Genomic DNA, 17,985 nt, shown 5'->3' with positions numbered 1-17,985 from the left:
AGTTGTTTTATTTTAAGATATTAATTTTGATTCGTGTTAATGAAGGATGCATACTTTTATTTTGTATCAATTAAGGACTCTGTTTTATTTCAACTTTGGCCCGACATTGAACCCATCAAAATTCCATCAAATTTAGCAAACTTATATTTAGTTTAAAGATATGCATTTCTTCTTTATAACCATATAAAGATCACTTAAATTGGACATCTACAATTCTAGATAATTGGCCCAAAAGTAGAGTATCCGAAACTGTCCAATCGGACCTCTGGGAAAAAATTTGGAAAATTGGACAATTTCGGGTACCCTACTTTAGGGTCGATTATTTGGAGTTTTAGAGATCTGATTTGGGTGATCTTTATATGGTTGTAAAGAAATGATGCATATCTTTAAATCCAGTATAATTTTTCAGAATTTGGTGGAGTTTTGATGGATCTAATGTCGGGCCAAAGTTGAGATAAAAACTGAAAAAAGAAAAAAAATGATCCTTAATTGACACAAAATGAAAGTATGTGTCTTTCATTAACACAAAGCAAAATTAATGTCTTGAAATGAAACAACCATAAAAGTATGTATCATGTTTGTAAATTTTTTAGTTGAATTCAAATGTGGACTTTGAATAGGGATTGCCAGTTGCAACTCCATAGTTGCAAATTATTGTAAATCTTAATATTTTAATAATTTTTCATATTCGTTAAACTATATATATATTTAATTATTTCAAAAATTAAACTATTGTAAATATTTGAATTAGATATTTAAAATGAGGCTAAGCTTAAATATTAAAATAGGTTTTTAAAATACCCAAAGTAGGAACTCTATTTTGTTTCATTATATTATTTAATTGTATTTTGCAATGTTTGAATAGCATCAAAATAGTAAATTTCATAAATTATAAGTGAGGGAAAATATAACAACGGGACATTCATATTATATTTACTCAATCGTTTCAGCGTTCTTTTATTATATTTACTCAATCCACATAAGAACAAAATAAAAAAGAATATCCAGATGCATCTCATTTTACGTACATCACGATTGCAGAACTAGAAGTAGTAGAAACATAAAGGCACAAAGAGAAGCACAAGCTTCTCTTGACTATTTCTTGACACGATATGCTGAACACAAATAATAAACATGTCGTATTAGTATCAAAACATTTGTAAATGTAAATATGATGAACACTACTCAAGAGAAGTTGGACCTGTGAACGGGGCCATGGTTACAGAGAATCGAATTGCGCTGTTGGATGGCCTACCCAGTTCGGCCTAGTCTGCTTATGAATTTGGGCCACTCGGTTTTGGATTTATTATTCGCTGTTTATTTAATTTTTAAATTTTGTTTAGGTCCAAATTTACAATTACCAAAAATATCCTATCTTGTCATATTTGTCAGCATGTCCCACGCTAACACTGCGTCAGTAGTGCGTCGGCGAGAAAGACACAGCTGAGGAGCTGGCGGCCCCAAGGTTCAGATCTCTCTCTGTTATTCATTCAGCTTATAGCTTTTTGTTTATTTACTCAGCTCTCTTTCCCTGATTTTTGTGTTTGTTTCAGAAAGCTTATTGCTTTACGAAAGCTTATTGCTTTACTACAATAAATTTTCTCTCTTTAATTATTTGTCCGATTTAAGGGAATTGATGAACTGGGTTTAATTTTAATCGAGGAATTTGTAATCCGATCTGGGTTTTTGTATAAACTGCGCGTGGGTTTAGGTGTTTGGGTTCTCAGAAAATATTTGAGAGAAAGTTTCCTTTTTCATATTTGTTTCTAGATTTTGGATTCTGGGTAGTTTAATGGAAGAGGAGTGAAGTGAAGTGAAAGAAAGAAGCAAACTGAGAAAATCAGATATGGAGTCAGCGAGGAAGTACCTATTGAAAGACGGCGAAACCGCAGCCGCCATGGATGAGCTGCCAGACAGGTTTTTCGAGTCCCTAATCATGGAAGGCCTGAAAGTCGATCACATCGAACGCGGTCGTATTGTCTGCTCCTTCAAAGTACCCCCTCGTCTGCTGAATGGGGGCAATTTCTTACACGGCGGAGCCACCGCAACGTTTGTGGATTTGGTGGGGACGGCGGCAATCCTCACAGCCGGAGCCCCCCAGCAAGGAGTTTCTGTGGAGATCAACGTTTCTTACTTGGATGCTGCATACCCTGGTGAGGAGATTGAGGTTGAGGCCAAGGCTTTGAGGGTTGGGAAGACTGTTGGTGTTGCCAGTGTTGAGTTCAGGAAGAAGACGACTGGGAAAATTGTTGCTCAGGGCCGCCATACCAAGTACCTTGCTTTCTCTAGTAAACTCTGAACAGCTGTGTATAATGCACAGTTTGACATTCAAGCAATGTTCAATTGAATTTGTCCTCAGACTTTTATGTATAGAATTATTGTGATTTGGGAAGGCTGTTTGTGTTGTCAGTCAGTGTTCAGTGTTCCTATAACAAGTTTGGGTTCATTGTATGATTCATACAGTTTGAAATGCAAGCAACACTCTATTGAATTTCTCCTTAGATTGATACCAATGGTAAAAGAACCAGTCAATACTACTCAAAAAGATTGTCAAAAAGCAGAAGGTTTAATTACTTAACCTTCAGGATCGTTACATGATGCAACTCAATGATTAAAAAAAATGTGTAGAATTGTTAAAAGAAATCGTACTCCTCATCACTGTATCCATTATAATCATCATTCGCAAGATATGTATCATCACCGTAGTCTTGTCCGGCTTCAGCCTCTTCACTGTACGCATTTTCTTCATCAAATTCATCATCACAACTGCCTCCAGAATTGTGTGCTACCCTGTTGAATTTCTCATTCGAGTGCTGCATATCACCATGACTGCCACAATTGGACTCTCTGCCTTTTTCGAGTCCCGGTGCATAATTACCCTGTTTTATACACATGGAAGAAAAGATTAGGTGATGCAAATTTGAGATGCATTGAAGACCTGTAGACAAGACATAACATGGGAATTGCACAGCTATGAATAATGCAAGAATGACTGTAACATAAGCCAGCAAAAACAGACTTACATCTTCTTCGTTTAATTTCTTCAAGACATCATAGTTGATTTTTGAACTCAGCCTCTGCAAGAACATAAATCCCACATCAATTTCTCTTAAACTGAGGAATGTTAAATAGATTATAGGTAGGATAAGTAACATTGCATGAAAAGTATACAAATATAACTTATGTCACTTTTTTTTTTCCATGATAATGCAATAACTGACGGGGAAAATACAGAATATGGGATGACGAGGAATAATTTGTCGTGCCCCTTTCTAATGACTAGGTTGAGATTCAATTGTACCTGACTAATGTTTTCATGCTAGCAAAGAGGATTACCGCTCTGCTCATAATTTAAACTGCAACAGAGCAAAATTAAGAAACTTTTAGCCATCCACCAGCTCATTAACTTACCTTCTTATTATCTATCTCAGTAGAAATTTTGGCTGCTTTTTTTGCAGGAGCAGCTTTCTTGGCTTTTCTCGCTCGTTTTTTACTCTTTCCCTGCCAAATTTGAAAGTTGTAGATAGAATTAAATAAGACTCAATGCTGGCAGTAAAACAAACACCGAGTCAAAGGAGCTAAACTATAAAATAAATCATAAGCCGCTAAATTGACAATAAAACTTGTCATTTCAATTTTCAAAGTTGCAAAACAGTTATCCAGCATTCAAATACAACCTTGTAAGCAAGTGTGACTCTAATTACAGTTCAGAAGAAAATGTGCTTTTTCCGTTCAAAGACTGCAAAGATACATGAAAAGGAATAAAGTGATTTTAAGATTTTCTGAACAATTACAGAGCTAAGGAGAAAAGGGAAAATAAAGAGGCAAAGAGTGGAGGAAAGAGAGCAAGAACATATCACTCAGCTCGATGCATTTTCAAGTATAAACAAACAGGCTCTTATTCTAGCTGCATATCATGTGCCTAAATTTCTGAGACGAAACCTTGACATAAACAGATAATATAAAAGGACTTGGATCGATTTTCAATCATATATAGACTATTTATTTTCTTCACCAAGTGAAACATAAAAGCCATACGCAAGGAAGTGTAAAATGTACATATGATGGTCATGACTCATGATCATAGTCTCATTGTTTTCCAATCTAAAAACTCGTGGGGCAAACAGAAACTAAGAAAACCTTTGCATTACACCAAATCCTTGTACACACACATTTGTTAAAATATATGGACTTGCAAAGGCATTACCTTAACATAATCCCTGTTCATTACTTCCCAAATGATGCTTTTATACAGTGCCTCCTCCTTGTTGTTAAGGTATTGAACAAGCTATAAAGCATAAGAAATCTTCCATGTCAAAATTTTATAGATAAGAAATTTGAAACAATAATCATTTAAAAATCTAAATCAATGACAGCAGCCGAAAGTTAAGTTTAAGACCATGCTCTATACCAAGTGGATATGATGGAAGTGATCTTGAAGAAAGCAGATATCCATTTTACACCAGAAGGGCAAGAAAAGACTAACTCAAAGTGAAGGACTTTCATGTATATGGTTCTTTGGCTTAGCAGAAAGGAAATAGGCATAAAGGTCCGATTTCTAGTAATTCGAAGAGCCTTCAACATTTATAATAACTCATTGAACTTATTGAGCTTCAAGCTTCTGTTTCTCAATTAAAAGTTTAAAAGCAAGGAAATATCCATATAAAAGGAAAGTGCTGATTAAGGTAAACAAGTTAGACAAAAAGCAATATATACCTCAGCATCGTCAATATCAGAGAGGCTGTCTGAGACATCACTGTCAGCATTGGAGCTGTCCTGACCAAAATCCTGAGACCCAATACTGGAAGCACCTGAAACGTAAGAGCTTTTAGTACCCCACTAGTCACTACCTTTCAGAGAAGAAACTAAAAACTTCCATTACAGCATTACCTTTATCAGCATGCAGTTTTTGCGTTGTCTGAGATTGTGTTGACGATGACATTACTACGTACCCAGAGAGGAGAGAGGCCTTGCCTTCCTGTTCCTGCCGCCTCCTCTGTGACTCTCTTGTTTTTTTGTGATCTAATTTTTAGTTAAATACAAATAGAATTCAATTCATATCAATTGAACAGTAAGTCGGCGACCGACGAACCGACCTAATTCCCTTATTTTCTTTTTAGGAGTGGAATTTGGAACCCAACCATACAAGCTATTCTCTTTTTCAGTCTGATTTGAAATAGAAAGCACTCTTGAGCATGATATGGAATTATGGATTATGGGCTCGGTTGTTTTAAGTTGCCCCGGATCCACTTCTTGACTTCGTCCATGCGGACCTTAGTGGTGTTGTCAGGCCCATCAGTGCATGCTTGCTTTAGTTTCTTAGGCCCATTTGGTATCCAACTCAAATTTTTTTTTCAAAAATTAAGATTTTTTTTTTAAATGTGATTTTTCAAAATCAATTTTTAAAATTTGAAAACGTGTTTGGTATGAAATTTGAAAACAATTTTTAAATTTAAAAAATGATGACATCTAAGAAAAAAAGAAGTGTAAAAAAAAAATGAGAAAAACGATGTTTTATCATTTTTAAAAAGAGACATGTTTTTGAATTTTTTTTTCTAAAAACTGTTTTTAAAAATGGTTTACCAAATACGTTTTTTTGACTAAAACTTGTTTTTTTGTTTTTGAATAGAATACCAAACAAGCCCTTAGTTTGTGCTTTCCTTGGGCCTAGATCCCCTTTGTAACAAAATGTACCCACACAAAAAATAAAAATAAAAAAATAATTAAGGCCTCCCACTCATTACTCATTCTCTAGTTGCTACCAAATAGGCCTCAATTAAATTTGCCCATCACAGCCTCAATTAAATTAGCTAAGTCCTTAAACACATCTAAAATGTTGTATTAGCCAAATCTGATCATCATGCTGACTTTGGTGCGAGGTAGGAAGAGGAAGAGGGTTAGATAAGATGGTATTTTTAATTTAGAAATTTTTAAATAGAACTGTCTGATTATGTGTATGCTTATCACTACAGTGTCATATGTACTATTTATTTTTAAAATTGTAAATTTTACTTGAAATAAGTACACATGTCATATCATTTAATGTTGCACCATATAATTGAGTCAAATTTTGTGTATTATAAGAGATTTGCCTTTTTTATTGATTCCTATGGATTGGGTAAAAATAATTATTGAATAAGGTATTCAACTTCAAGGATGAATCGAAAAATAAATCTTAAATTTATTAGGAAAAAACATATTAATAGCTTATATGCCATGTGTATTTTTAAAACTGTAAACTTTATTTGAAATAATTACACATGTCAGTATATTATTATAGGTCGCACTATATATACATGTGGTACGACTACCTGCCCCTACCAAAAAATTCTCATTTTAATCTAACGATTGTTCAGGAATTTAAAGTTTTAGGTATGGAAGAGTACTAATTTATAGTAAAGTCTGACATGTTAGCCCCATCCCTTTACCAAAACCCAAAGATAAGGTGCAATTACAATTTAAAGCTAGATGATTAATCATATAAGAGGACCCCAATGGAATCAAACAAAACATTTAGTACAGAAAACTGGTTGTGCCTTCATTGCAATTTGGTATACACAAACACCATGCTATCATACATATACATTGACCAACTACTGAACAAACTTTAAGAATAAAAATCAAATGATCGAACTCAGCAGCTCAGCTCAGACTCGGATGCTAGCTAGCTACCTTAATTTCATTCAGCATCACGAGCGGCTAAGAATGCAAAACATAGAACATTACACATATAATTACTGGAGCTTAATAATTAGGTATTAAGATTTAAGACTAATTGATTAACATGTTGACGATGATAGACTCGATAGGGTGGTGGCAGATGATGTTCTGGGTGAGGAGGACGAAGTCTGCTTCAACACCACAGTCGGTAAAATGTTGGTTTTTCTCCTCTCTTCTTCCTTAATCACCTCCCCGGCAAACAATTCAATCTTCTCCAAATTCGTGCTCTCCACCATTTTCTTTCCTTCAAAAAGTACGGACTCCACATTTTTTTGCGCTAACATTTTGTCAATCACCACCAACATGTCCACCTTTTTGTTGTTGTCCGCGTGCAGGTCCCGCTCATAGCTCTTTGCTATGATGCCATTGGCTTGCACGCGAACATAATTGCTTGCTCGAGATTGCCCAAACGCCATGGAAACAGCTTGATCAACCTTTAATTTTGGAAAAAAGATAAATGATGATTAGTGAGAGCTCACCTACTCATTAAAAATGAATTAAATTAATTGAGCACCAACTTAATATGCTTTAAGAATATTGCACAAACAACTCCTTATTTATTTTAACAAAAGAAAATCATGTAGTTAATAATTAGGTGGCACATTTATCATATATGCCACCCCAACCACCGTACATATAGTACAAGAACAGTTAATTAATAATCATATTAAAATTCAATTTATGAAATTCATGTAAAACCCGTAACAAGTAAAATTATTACTGACAAAAAAAAAAAACGAGTAAAAATTTTAAAAAAGAAAATTGAGAATTAATTCTTACCAAGTCCGAAGCTCCTTCACCCGCGATCCTTAGGCAGTCTGATTGTGACGAATTTCCGAACTCCGACTCGCCATTTCCAAGTGACACCACCAGGAGATCCTCAACGCCAGTACAGAACGGAAACTCCTGCTTGTTATTCAGCACGTGCGTAATAGCCGCAGCCGTCGGATTGTTCATGGCGATTCCGCCATCGACGGCCATGATCTTCGTCCTCCCGTCCACGGACATCATTTCCACCGCGGGATGCGCTGACGTGGCGGCGCACACGTCCTTCATCTTGAAATCGTAGCCGTCCATCTCCACGGCGTCCGCTCGCGAGAACAAGAACGGTGCGCGGGAGGAGAGGTCGTAGCAAGGGATCAACACCGACTTGAGCGTGTCCTTGAGGCTGCACTGGTCGCCGAACGTCTTGCGGAAGAGCTTCTCCCTCTCGGCCGACTTCGCCGGCCGGAAAAATCGCCGGAGAATCCCGGCCGGAGATGACGACCTGAAGATCTTGCGGCGGTTGCCGAGGAGGAAGTCGAGCGCTTCCTGAGCTGTGAACATCGGGCGGCCCGATCCATCTCTGGATCGAGTGAAGAGCAGAGCGGCAATAATGCCGCCGGCACCGGAGCCAGCGACGACGTCGAAGTAGTCGGAGACGGAGGCGTGGGAGTTGCCGGACTTGCGGCGGAGGCAGGACTCGAGGTGAGCGAGGGACTTGGCGGCGAGAATGCCGTCGGTGGCGCCGGCGGCGTCAATGGTGAGGATTCGGACCTTGCCGGTGAAGTGTTTGCTGGACTGCATGTGATGGAGAGGAGTAGTGGTAGTGTTGGAAAGGGGTTGCTGCTTAGGGGTTTTTGGCTGGTCGCAAACGTCGTCGTTGTAGCCGAAGAGGAACTTGTTTTCGAGAATGGAGAAGATTTCGTAGGAGAGCTTGTCGACATCGACCAAGTTGGAATCATCATCAATGTTGAGCATGGGAGAGTGAGATGTGGACTTTGCCGCCATATTTGGGTACTTTTAATGCGAACCGTACTGAAACTTTTGGTGTTGTTTTAGGTAAGCCTAGAGTTGACTACTGATAATAGCTAGCTAGTTGAAGAAGGAAGTGATGGATCGATGTTGTTGATGAAGATGGATAGGCACAAGCCACTATGTGGGTTTTTATAGTTGTCAATATGAATACGTACGTGTGAGAGTTTGTGTCTGTGTGAGTCAGTGTAAAATGTAAATCAGGTATATATATATATATTTTTTTTTTTCTTTTTCCAATTAAGCGAATGTTTTGGTGACCATCTTGGAACATTCTGAATCGATGGGTAACCGCTAGCCACCACACGACCAAGGCTGGTTTTTTTATTCGGAAAATAAAAGATGCTGTAGCCTTTAGGAGGGAGCTAGGATACCGCCAAAATTCTTTTAAAATTAGCTTTGTGATCTCTAGCTTGTATGGTAGATCATATTAAATGTTTATTATTATTATTATTATTATTTTTTATAGTATGAGGCTTTTGGCATTTTTTGAGGGGGTAAAACTATTCTAACAGTTGCCTAAAGGACACTCCAAGAGTACTTGGAGGAATTAATGTTACAAATCAACCTTCTAGGGTTGGTGAATTTACCATAAAAATGTTACTGTATTTTAGAGATAGTACCAAAATATGGTACACATAATTTAATCTAGCTAGCCATGCATAGACAATAATTGAAGCTCTAAATAATGTTATCATTATGCCTTGTATGGTACCAAAGTGTACGTGGTACCTTACTAGCTTACCTCTCTCTGACAGAGAGGAGATATATAGAATATCTTGGCTTCAATTTATGAAAGGGATGAGACTTTTTTTTTATTATTATTACATGGAAGGGATGGGACTCGATGAACTTCAACTTGAGGATAAACTTTGGCTACTAGTCCCAATAAATAATAAATACAATAATGCTTTATTGGAACTTTCCCTTTCTTTCTCATTCTCTTTACTTATGGAATATTACTATTGACTTCTAAGTTCTAATTTCTAATTAAGCGCCATGTTTCTTTCAAATTTCACACTCTTGTTATCATGTTCAAACTTCAAACCCCCAAAGCAATTTTCATCTTTTCTTGTACATGCAAATGGTATGAAATAAAGCATATATAAGATGTCTATATTGCATTGTAAATCTGAATCATGAATTTATTATATATGTAGACTTTTATCCTTTTATGTGGTCATTTTTGTTAAGAGAAATTTCACATTGAAAATGTGAGAGTCTTACTAGTGGTTTATAAGAATTTGGACTACTCTTATCATTGCCAATTGATTTTGAGATAAATGTCTAGATGTCTTCAATTTTCACAATATAACAACTAAATAATTTATATATCGATCTTATATCGTGATACACATTATCCTATAAATTTGTGAGATCTAATTAATGGCTTCTACTCATTGTGGTGAATGCAAAAGATATTAAATATGTTTTTGGGTGCAGACAGGTCCAAGGTAAACTTTTTATTCGTCATAGACTCATAGTTTGCAATGACTAAATTGGCCAATATTGTAGATGAACCGTCATATCGAGTGGAGCCCGAATCCTAAACAGAGGAACCTCTGATCCCAAGGCATTAATTGATGAATCAAGTACTACAGAGGTACAATTCATTCATTCATAGGCTGTGAAAATCTTGTGATGGTTAGCCATGAAATCCTTGTAGGCCCAAATAACATGTGGGTGTTCGTATGATATATTCTTTAATTTTCGATCCCTTCTCATCATCTTAACAAGCTTCTTCATGTACGGGGTGTACCGACATTTAGTGTCAATTACCTTTCCCTTCTGCTCTCATGCATTTCCCACCACTTTAATGTATAGATGCATGCATATATATCATAAACAATGATATCTAGTTTTTGTTGTCAGATCGTGAATGTACATACACATACTATTTCATATAATCAACAGTCTTGATTTATATTATGAACTTTCGACAAACAAAACAAAACACAAGTTAAGCTTAATTTTATATGTAATAATACATTTCATGTTATTCTGTATATATGTAATCTTACTTAAAGATTATGATATTTCTTGAGGTACATATAGCTTTCCCACTCATTAATAGGAAATTGATTTTATGATGAGGTCAACTCTTGACCTAGTAATGTGATGGCGGAATCCTAAGTTGAAATTAAGTTGAAGAATTGAGCCAATAGTGCATTAGTTTGGGTAAGGCTGTGGAATTGAGTCTCACGTACATATATAAAATGATTTTACCTAATTGACTATTTTAATTTATAATTGAACAACATAATGTTTAATTATTTAACCAGACAAATTACCACTATGAAACATAGTCACATATATATATATATTTTTTTTGAGCTAGTCCTAACATGACCAAACGTGTCAATAAATGATGGTATCTGTTTGGATTATGACATATTCAGTCAAATGGTAGCTAGCATGGTGCATGCATGGTGTTGATGTTGTCAATTACAGTTGTCCGGGTCCCGTACCTAACCTGCAGCTTAGTTGTGTACGGTTAGACTTGTCAAAACTCAAAAAGTAGGCAGCAATTAATTAATTAAGCAAGCAAGTACCCTCTCCATTTATATATCTTCCATGTATGATATTCTGGTGTGACTTCCACGTTAGATGGGATTGTTTAGGATGTAGTGTCCGCATTAAAAATTATCTCATTTCATAAAGTACAGTATACGCACATGCATTCACATTGCATGTCAATCACTTCTAATATATATCGCTCAAAAGTTTCGGCGCCTCCAAAGTTTTTGGTGCTGGAAAAATTTTATAGTACCAAACTACCAACACCAAAAACTATAAATTTCATAGCACATTCACGCTTTTCGATATAAATTTGTAAATTATTACATTTATTTAAATGGCATACAATATTTGTATCATAAACGATTTTATGTATGTATTGTAAATTTGTAACATCAATAGGGTAATTAAAAGTATCAGAGTCCACAAATTAACCGATGAGTGATGAGAAACCTAGTTAATTAAGTGATCCCACAAATTAATTAATTGATTACGACGGAGTCGATCTCCTTCTGACCTAATTAAAGACGTCACAATATTTTGTCAGGCACTAAAGTATAATAATGGTTGGTTCCTCCTCCTTCGATCTCTCAAAGATGCTTAGCTATACTCTATATATGTCTCTATCCCTTGCTTACTTTCAAACCACCAGCACTATTCTTTTTTTTATTATTCAATGCGCACGAATTCCCGCCAATGGGTCCCAAATTTTTATTCTCTTCATGTTTTAATAATAATTTTTTTTTTTTATTATTATTGAACTTGTGGTCCACAAGTCTTCCAAGTTCATTGTCCTTTATAAGTTGATGATCGAAACAAAAGAAGAAAACGGGTTTGAATTATTGGTATACTTCCTAATAGGTTGTGCTTTTAGTTTTAGCTCAAAATTATTTGACATAAAAAGGACTTTTATGTGAGAAATATAATTTTATCATACATACAAACTAAACAACGTAAACACGTAAATTAGCTACTCTGATAATTTCAAATTTGAGCGTGAATTTTTGATTGAGTAATAGCATATATGCATGATCACACTGCGTATCTATGACATATTGACAAGGTTCACTTTCGTGGGGGCTTCCTCAAGCAGCACCGACGGTGGATCGAGCACGTACAGCATAAACATATATTTCTTCTCCATGTGTTGTCAAAAATCCATAAAAAACTGACAAGGTACACGAACGAAATCAGCTGCCGATATTTTGTGCCGAGCGCAGTGGGGACACCGCCAAATGAATCGGTAGGTGAGGTGGGAGTAGTAGTAGATCTGCGCCAAAAGCTTATTTAGAAAAACAACATCGTCAACAGTTCAACACGTACTCTTGTCCTTGTCCCCTTTACCACTTCGATTCTTTAACCTCACTCTAATTTTATTACAATTCCTTTTTTTTTTTTTTTTGGCAATTTTGAGACTAATTCCTAGCTACCTGCTTTTGGCTTTTGCCACCCGACAAAGAGATTGGTGTGTTAATCATGTGCTTTATTTATTAATTAATTAATTACAACTTTAATCATTGGTGTTAGTTAAGCAACACTGCTTGTTTTCCATGATTTGAAAATGGGGGTTGTAGGTTTTATGATTTTAAATAGTCTCAATTGTCTGATGATGGTGTGGAAGTGTGGATAGAGAGGAATAATCTTAAAGCCAAAGGTTTCATATTTTAAGGGTTTTTGGTGGTTGTGCTATTATGCCATATGGTATGCACATTAATAAGTACTTAATTAGGCTTGATATAAAAATGTAATTGTGTGTCGATGTTTGTTTTGGGAGGGTGGTGACAAAGACAACCTACTTCAATTTTTTGTTTCCATTTCTCTGATGAAAGGTCTAACAGATTGACACGTCTGAGAACCAGACAAAATGTCAAAGAAAGCATTTACCTTTTTTTAAAAAAATTAAATAAAAATAAAAATTTAGGATCTTGTTTTTTTTTTTCCTGGTCAAATATTAGGATCTTATTTGTTACTGAAGCTGAATTGAGTCTGGCCTCTAGCTATGGCTGCCTGCATCATGCATGGTGATGGAGGGCCATACCAGTGGGACAATGGGTGTGGTATGTGATTCCCAACCGACAGTGTGCTGATTGCTGAGTCATTTCTGATTAATTATTAGCCGTTTGTTACAAGGTTTGGTGTTACAAAGCTACCTACAATATATAGGAATTAATTAATATACACCCATCACATTTTACTAAGGATTAACTTGAGAATTTAATTAATTTAGTCTAAAGATAATCGATGGCACTCCTAGCGCCTAAAGGACGTCCAAATTTATGGGGGAATGGGGCTGGAGAGGTGACATAAAGTTGAAAAAATAAATTTGGTTATGGGTTATATATAAAACTAAAATTGAAAAGTTGAGTTGGGCTACAATATGTATAATTTTTAAGTATTGTTGGAATTCCATTAAATAGTACTCAAATTTGTTTAAAGACGCGCATGTTTGAATCTTGTCGAATAGTGTTTAAAGTACATTCAAGTAATGCTCGAGGGTTAATTATATATATATTTTTGTTCGAGGGTTAATTATATATATATTTTTGTAAAGACGAGAGTTATATTTTTTAGAATTAAATTAAAAAATAGTTTATGAATTTTACTGTGATTTTCAATTTGGTCAATTAATTACAAAAAATATCAATTTGATCTATGAATTTTTCAAATTGTACCAAAGTAGTATAAACGTTAATTTAAAAAAAAAAATTAAGCTCAAATGTAATAAATAGACTGAAATACCCCTAAAAAATGCAGTCACATGTTGTGCACATGACTAGTTCAATTAAATTTTTTTATAGAAGTTAACGTTTGTACTGCTTTTGTACAATTTAAAAAATTCGTGGACCAAATTGACACTTTTTATAATTAATGAACTAAATTGAGAATCACAGTAAAGTTTGTGAACCATTTTTGTATTTAATTCTATTTTTAAATTCTAAACAAATGTACTCGAGGACTTAATTTCAAAGTGGCGAAAAAAAAAAAAAAACATACTCGAGGACTATGTTTAAAAACTTTCCCATTTATCTGCAAGTGGCCAACTTTTCAGTCTTTTCTTTTCCCACTTCGAATTTAAATTTAAGGATACTTAATAGTTAATACATCCTAGGTTTTTAATTCGTAGTGCTGCTGACTTACATTATATTAACATTCCATTTATTCCTTTGTTGACATCTGACTTAAGTGTGACCCCCTATTACATGTAATAGAATGGATGACAATTGACAAACACCATGACGAGGACAAAAGTTTTTAATCTTTGCTGTATAGTGTGCAAGACGACAAGTTGATACAAAATTTATGATTTCAGATTGTATGAATTTATGGGATTCAATTTAATCGATGTATGATACACATTTTCCATACCATATTTAATAATATGAGACATACTTGGTATAGGTATTTCTTACCTCTAATAGAGAAGTAGTATATATGTAATGCCAATAATGTAGTATATTTAGCATTTTTCAATTTTATTGAAAGAAAGGGGTAGTAACTTAAGAATTTGCCTCCTTTGAGCCTTTCTTATTGGGCTACATGCCCCTCTGCCAATCAGGGTGTGCGTACATGATATGAAGGGAAATTCTAAAAAGACACATTGTTAATTTGCTTTCTAACCACAGAGATTAGAAAGCAAAAATGAGTACACAGGGTTTATAAAGCAAATATTGGGTCTTTTTAGAATTTTCCGTATATGAATTATGAACACGATTAAAGTCAGTAGGCCCAGTTGACCAAAAAGAGTAGCTAGGCCCATAGATATTTGTCCATAGTTTGTTTCTTGTTGGACCTTTGGGCCCATTGTAATAGAAAAATAAAGGTTCAACACATTCCCTCATTTAAAATTTTAATTTCTTTGCCATTTTGCCTTCCCTTCACTTGATAGTCCTTTTTTTTTTTTGAAAGTTTTGTTTTAAGAAAATGAGTAAATTTTTTGAAATTTAGGGGGTTTGTTGACTGAATTGTAGGTACTTATGGGTCAGGCTGACATTAATTTCTCCTCGATTGTTTTTTAAATTTTATTATATTTATAGAGTTGTTAAGGGAATCTCTTTTTCAATAGTATTAGACCGATGTAGACTGAAAAAAGATTCATGAAAACAAAAAAGGAAAATGGATATGATGCATGAGTTTCTTTAACCATTAAAATGTGCCATTTTATCAACAAAACATTAAAGAAAAGTTTGATTGTAGTTCACTTAGAAATCTTCGAAGAAAAAAAGAAGACATTTATGAAATCTTGAAAGAAGACCTTAGTGTGAGTAGAGTCATGAGGCCCATACAAAGAAATTTGGGCCTCTTAGCCCCTAAATGGAAGGAAAAATGGCCCATGCTGAGCAGCTGGCTTTCTTTCTGTAAAAAAAAAAATATCATATACTGTTGGCCTAGCAATTCACATAGGAGAGCATGTAGATTGTAGAACACCACCACTATTTAGAATGTATTTGCTTTGAAAAATAATTAATATCTTGGTACAATAATTAATATAAATTATCTCTCCTATTTAAACGAAAGAAGGTTACGTTTGTATGATAGAAACTAGAAAGTAATGATGGATAAAGGGTACCAAAATTCTTGGTAAAGAATAAGGATAGGAATTTATTTCCAAAGCCGTTTTACAATACAGACAGATATTGAGTATTATGTTTTATTTTATGTAATCCACTAGAATGACATGCATTATTTTCATGATCGACCTTGATTAATTAAAGAATTTAAACACACAAAAGTGTAACAATAAAAAAATAAAAAAAAGCTAACGGGGAATAAAGTGTACAGCTATGGCAACAATGATCATCTTTCAAAACCCTATTGTTTTGTGGGGGTGAGAGGAGCTCGGAGGTACTTTTGGCAGTCACAGTTGAACTTTGGCACATACATAATGAATGGGAATAGAATCGTAATTCCTAAAGCTGTGGTGGTACTGCTGCTGCATTGTAGATGATGGAAAGGGAGGAAAGTTACATCTCATTCAATCCTGTCTTTTAGAATTTTGATGGCAAAAGCAAAACAAAACTGTCATTGTCAACCTGAAAAAATTAGGCACTTGTGTAGTCCTGCCTCCTCCCCATTATATCCAAGTCTTCCAAGAGGACAAAGACCAAGCCCTTCCTACAGTACTATCTCATGTAATTGGACTTTCAAAAATAATAAGTTAATAAATTTTTTGAGAGTTGAAGGAGCAACCGAAGCATGGTCTGTCATTTTCCTGTGTACTTATTTACAGCCTAAAAGAGGCTCTGAGAGTCCAAAGATATATGAAAAATCACTTTAAGTCGTTTATGAATTTCTTTTCTTGGGTTTAATATAAATTGAACAATAAAATTTACATTTTTATTACAAAATATGAATAAATAGTTTTCATTAATTGCATCAACATATTGTTTGGTAAGAGTGTCCTGCATAAAATTTTCTCAAACATTCAAGTAAAGATTATAGTATTCAAGAAAGATATATCCAATCAATAAACAAGAAAAATGAAAGAAAGACATCGGAGTGGACTACATGACCAGGGAATTGATCATATATATTTTAGGTAACCATTTTATAGGTCCATGCTTGCAAATCATTTTCAACTTAATGAAAAAGAAAAGGATCATAGAAAGAAAGAAAGAAAGCCCCATTAATTTTCAGCAACTTAATCAGGAGATATACATAGATACAAGCAACTAGCAAGGAGTACTAGAGGGAAATATGATTGAAATATGCAGAGTAGCAAGCAAAGTAGAGAGTCTAGTTCTGTGCAGATGCAGCAAAGAAATAAAAGAGTAATGAAAGAAAGAGAGAAAGGGAAGAGGAGAGGGTATGCTTGGCTCCTCGTACGCCACCCACAGTGGCCAACCAATACGCAGATTGACCATTCTGCTTGTGGCATACAGGGAGCCAGGCATAACCCATTAATTATTTCACCTAATTTCACTTCAACCTTCTTGTCTTCTCTTTGACATCAACCTTCTTTGATCTACTGGCTACAAACATATTATACATACAGAGGAAGAGAGAGACACAGACAGAGAGGGCATAGAGAAAAGAATGAAATGAAGTGAATGGTATTGTAGAATGTAAACTCTCTGTATATATAGGAGCTTTAGGAGGGGAGGGGTTTAATTTCTTGCCATGTACAGTAAGATGTAGTAGTTAATGCACTTTCCTTTTAACAAAATCCTATGGGGATTTGAATTTTAAATACTAAATCTCAAAGGAGAGATATGGAAAATTAATTCCATCGATATTCTGATTGACCATCATCACCGCCACACCAAGCGCCATGGCATATTGCACCTTTTCTACCCCTTACCTTTTGCCTTCTCTTTGAAAAGGAAATAATAATATTCTCTAATCTTGGGTTACAAATTAAAGGAAAATGAATTAAAAAATATTTGTTGGTGCATAAAATGGATCAATGAGAATTTATTTTTTGGCTTCGAGTACGTAATGAGATTTTGTTCCGACCAAACTTCTATTCAACTCAAGCACCGAGAAATGAACAAGAGTTAAGGAGAGCGGCACTATTATGTTGCTAAGCATGCTCTTCCGATGCTTAAATTATGTATATTAAGAATCAAACTGGGTCAATATTGTATATAAAAAATGTGCGTACCTGGAGAACATTGACTTTGGCCTTTTATATAGAGTGTAGCTAAGGCGAGAAAATGTAAAGTCTTGCTCATTTTCTATATTTTGTAGAGCATGAGATGACCACCTTAAGACAGGCATGCTCGAACTAGTAACCTAAGCATGGACTGGTGCACTAAGGGACAAAGGTGGTCGCCTCACCACCCACCCACCGAAAAAACCTGGCAAAAACCACCAGGTTGACCCCCCGGAATACTTAAGAATACTTAGATGTTTTCCTCTATCATATCGGTATAGTTTTTATAAGCAAATGTACCGATGCCTCAATAATCTCATGTCATGCTTTCTCAAGACCGAGGTGGGTACGTGGCATAACAA

The 17,985-nt window shown here is 35.1% G+C and overlaps 3 protein-coding genes across 4 annotated transcripts; 1 reads left to right on the top strand and 2 right to left on the bottom strand.

Moving 5' to 3' along the window:
• Nucleotides 1-1,240: 1,240 nt before the first annotated feature.
• LOC147297341 (uncharacterized) lies at nt 1,241-2,501 on the top strand. The gene is made up of 2 exons (XM_086246865.1): nt 1,241-1,465; nt 1,771-2,501. The coding sequence occupies exon 2, from the start codon at nt 1,847-1,849 to the stop codon at nt 2,297-2,299; it is 453 nt and encodes a 150-aa protein (XP_086102991.1). The 5' UTR covers nt 1,241-1,465; nt 1,771-1,846; the 3' UTR covers nt 2,300-2,501.
• On the bottom strand, nt 2,485-5,146 carry LOC147297340 (zinc ion binding / transcription regulator). Of its 2 annotated transcripts, XM_086246846.1 has the most exons (6): nt 4,891-5,146; nt 4,717-4,811; nt 4,208-4,288; nt 3,412-3,501; nt 3,024-3,077; nt 2,485-2,879 (listed from the first exon to the last, which is right to left on the bottom strand). In XM_086246846.1, exons 1-6 carry the CDS (start codon nt 4,940-4,942, stop codon nt 2,634-2,636), a joined length of 618 nt encoding a protein of 205 aa, XP_086102972.1. In that variant the 5' UTR covers nt 4,943-5,146; the 3' UTR covers nt 2,485-2,633. The 2 variants fall into 2 exon arrangements, with proteins under 2 accessions (XP_086102972.1, XP_086102979.1); XM_086246853.1 differs by lacking the exons at nt 4,717-4,811; nt 4,891-5,146 and adding an exon at nt 4,412-4,517.
• A 1,403-nt stretch (nt 5,147-6,549) lies between these two features.
• Nucleotides 6,550-8,581, bottom strand: LOC147297339 (patatin-like protein 6). Its single transcript, XM_086229465.1, has 2 exons — nt 7,501-8,581; nt 6,550-7,154 (listed from the first exon to the last, which is right to left on the bottom strand). The coding sequence occupies exons 1-2, from the start codon at nt 8,488-8,490 to the stop codon at nt 6,780-6,782; spliced, it is 1,365 nt and encodes a 454-aa protein (XP_086085591.1). The 5' UTR covers nt 8,491-8,581; the 3' UTR covers nt 6,550-6,779.
• Between the last annotated feature and the right edge of the window lie 9,404 nt (nt 8,582-17,985).

The sequence above is a fragment of the Dryas octopetala genome, chromosome 1, assembly GCF_963921425.1.
Source record: "Dryas octopetala chromosome 1, drDryOcto1.1, whole genome shotgun sequence".
In the NCBI taxonomy this organism is placed as follows: Eukaryota; Viridiplantae; Streptophyta; class Magnoliopsida; order Rosales; family Rosaceae; genus Dryas; species Dryas octopetala.
The sequence above is the reverse complement of the archived record's forward strand: the minus strand, read 5'-3'. Positions and strand labels throughout refer to the sequence as shown.